The sequence below is a fragment of the Mandrillus leucophaeus genome, unplaced genomic scaffold (assembly GCF_000951045.1).
Source record: "Mandrillus leucophaeus isolate KB7577 unplaced genomic scaffold, Mleu.le_1.0 Scaffold559, whole genome shotgun sequence".
Lineage (NCBI taxonomy): Eukaryota > Metazoa > Chordata > Mammalia > Primates > Cercopithecidae > Mandrillus > Mandrillus leucophaeus.
The window spans coordinates 995906-999353 of NW_012106019.1; the positions used below are offsets into that span (position 1 = coordinate 995906).

Below are 3448 nucleotides of genomic sequence, written 5' to 3' on the forward strand. Positions count from 1 at the left end.
GCCCCTCCGTGTGCACTTTGCTGGCGCGCCCGGGGATCCGCGACTCGCGCCGCACACCCTCCCCCGTCCGCCCTGTGCTCCTATTGGGCCCCGGAACAAGGGAAGCTCTCCTAGGCGTCGGGTTTTCTCCTTGATTTGTTCTCCCCTCGATTCTGGGTCTGTTGGGCAGTTTAAGTGTGGCTGGGGTGAATGTTGAGGCCTTGTTCCCCGCCGGGCCCATGGTAGGTTTCGTGAGGCTGCTGACGCGCCCACCTCGCGTCCCTTTTGCTTTCCACCAGCAGGTTGTGAAGTTGCGAGGCCGGAGCCCGCCGAGGGTTGGGGGTTTCCGTGCAGCCTGAGCGCTAGGCCTGGGCGGCCCTCGGCGCCTCTCGGTCGGCCGCGGCTGAGAAGGTGCGCGCACACAGTTGCGTGGGCTGGCTTGTAGGGAAGGAACCTGTCCCCATCGCGCCCTTCCCTGTCCTGTCCCCAGGGAAAGACGAGCTGTCCCGGTTTACTGAAGGTCACCTCTGCAACTCCATTCGTACAGAAGGTCTTTTAGGACTGTGTGTCGCCTCGTCTGGGAAAGCAGTTTGGAGGTTTAGCTGTTGGTGGGAGGGGGTGAAGGGGAGGGAGCGTTGAGGGTTGAGGACACAATTTGGGGTCCCAGGAATGAATTTACAATGCTTTCCTTTCCATTTTTTCTTTATTTTTTAGAAAAGTCGGTATGTACTTAACTCAGATTGCAAATATTTTGTGTCTTGTAGATGAACCTTTCTCTTATTGTTATGTGGCATCTGGGAAGTGTCTGCACACTTTTTAACTACCCAGCCCCTGATTCTTTGGGTCATATTTATCTGAATTCAATTTGTGCTTCTCCTTTAACTTAGGGAGACTGGGAGGCTCATCAGCATGGCTGCTGTCTGCCAGTGGCTGAGCTAATTGATTAGAATCCTGGCCCAATACTTTCCGCTGCCTTTTTCTGTAAAAGCTTGTGATGCTTATGGAATTCTGGAAAAAATAGGGAAAGTTGTCTACAAAAACCACAACAAAACAATCTCTAATAAACCTTTGTGAGCTAGCTTCTCTTTTTTTTTCTGTGAAATTGAGGCAGTGGTATCTGTAGAGCATCTATGTGTTAGACACTGCTTACATTTATTCCTTAAAACTAAACATTAAGCCTTCATGAAAATTATAGATAGGGCCGGGCGCGGCACTTTGGGAGGCTGCGGCGAGTGGATCACCTGAGGTCAGGAGTTCGATACCAGCCTGACCAACATGATGAAACTCCATCTCTACTAAAAAACGCAAAAAAGCCGGGCATGGTGGCAGGCGCCGGTAATCCCAGCTACTCGGGAGGCTGATTGCGCCGTTGCACTCTAGTCTGGCCGACAAGAGCGTAACTCCGTCTCAAAAAAAAAAAATGATTGATAGTACAAAGATATCTCTGTCCTTAGTCCAGTAGAATGCAGTCTTTTTTTTTTTTTTTTTTTTGAGACGGAGTCTTGATCTGTAGCCCAGGCTGGAGTGAAATGCCGAGATCTCAGCTCACTGAAACCTCCAGCCCCCGGGTTCAAGCGATTCTCCTGCCTCAGCCTCCCGAGTAGCTGGGATTACAGGCATACGCCACTACACCCGGCTAATTTTTTGTATTTTTAGTGGAGATGGGGTTTCACCATGTTGGCCAGGCTGGTCTTGAACTCCTGACCTCGTGATTCGCCCACCTTGGCCTCCTAAAGTGCTGGGATTACAGGCGTTAGCCACCGCACCTAGCCCAGTAGAGTGCAAGTCTTAAAGCCTGAGTTGTCTTCTTAGGTTATGGTTGTAGTGCTTGGTGGATTCTTACTAAATTCAAGTTTTACTTAATCCGTTAAAAGAGACTTTACAAGTCTTTAGCCTCACACTGCTGCTGTTGCCTTTAAGATCTTTCCCTTAATCACTTGATCTGGCATACCAGCTGACAGAGGAATCTTCCCAAGGCATCCTATCTTGTTGATTTACACAGTCCTCAGTGTCTTTTGTTAAATTCCCTTTGCCTATCAAGTGAAGAACACACATTGAGCTCCACACTCAAGGCCCTCTGCTCTATGGTACCAGCTTCCTTTTGCCAGGTCACCTTCTTTGGCTCCTAATTTAAACGGAATTAATTGAAATTAATTGCTGTTTTTCAGATGGTCCTTTGGTCGTACTGCTTCTTTCTCTCACCTTCAAACTGGAATATCCTATCTTTTATATCCTTCTAACAATTCTGTCCTTCCTTCAAGGCCGATCTCATGTCACGTCCTGATTCTTCTGTTAGTTCTCTGATTTGAATTCCTGTAGTATTTTGTATATTATAGCACTCAGCGTCTCATCTTGTATGCTTGTCGTATTCTAGATAGCTATTTCAGATGAGGGCAAACACTGTGTGTAGGGGCAATCAAATATTTGTCAAATTGTTGGGACCTTTCTTGTGTTGCCTTAACTACACTATTGTTAGCTATAATTTGGGGTCCATGAATTTTAAAACAAAGCCTGCATGAAATTTATGTCCTGCCAAACCTTTAGGATATACCTGCTTACGGCTTTTGGATGTACAATTTAAGCCAAAACAGGATGGGTTAGATTGGTGAAGTTTACTTTTTGCCTCTGAAATAATATCTAGAATATTAGTTTGTAGAATAAACATTTTCTAACAATTTTTTTTTTACATTTTTTACCTGTAAATGTAACTATTTTTACAATTCTTCATTTCCCTTGGAAGGAGTCCAAAACTACTTACCTGGAAGACCTTCCACCACCGCCTGAGTATGAATTGGCCCCATCCAAGTTAGAAGAGGAAGTGGATGATGTCTATCTCATTCGAGCTCAAGGACTGCCCTGGTCATGCACTATGGAAGATGTGCTTAACTTTTTCTCAGGTATATTTTATGTATGTTTTATTTATTTATTTTTTTCCCTTATATTGTTTCTCACAAGCAGATAGGTATATTTTAAGTATGTGATTTTGTCTGATTAAAAGGTAGTGCTACAAATCCACATCAGACTACACTGTCAACTTCCTTTTTGATGGTTGGAAACTGTCTCATTCTGGTTGGTTGCATATACCAAGTGATAACCATGTGTACTGTTTGCAGTATGTAACAAATTGAAAGACTTTGGGCCAGGGGCAGTGGATCAGGCCTGTAATCCCAGCACTTTGGGAGGCCAAGGTGGGAGGATAGCTTGAGGCCAGTAATTCCATACCATACTGGGCAACACTGTGAGACTGTCTCAATTTACATATATATAAAGACTTTGAATGCAACAAAAGTTATTTAATGCTAATATATTAATATATAATTGATATATGTAATTAATATAAACATATTAATGAATATATTAACGTTATAATTAGTTAATATATGTAATATAATATATAATTTATTAACTTTTACATATATAATAGGCTCCGGCCTATAATATATATAATTTATATATAGCATACATATAA

General features: G+C 43.6%; 1 protein-coding gene across 1 annotated transcript in view; it reads left to right on the top strand.

Annotated features, from left to right (window-relative positions):
• Positions 1-55: 55 nt before the first annotated feature.
• Positions 56-3448, top strand: part of GRSF1 (G-rich RNA sequence binding factor 1) — a 24029-nt gene continuing 20636 nt past the window's right edge. The window contains exons 1-2 of the mRNA XM_011998147.1: positions 56-221; positions 2720-2876. Of these exons, the coding sequence (XP_011853537.1) occupies positions 219-221; positions 2720-2876 (160 nt within the window). The 5' untranslated portion in view covers positions 56-218. The remainder of the gene's footprint in view (positions 222-2719; positions 2877-3448) is intronic.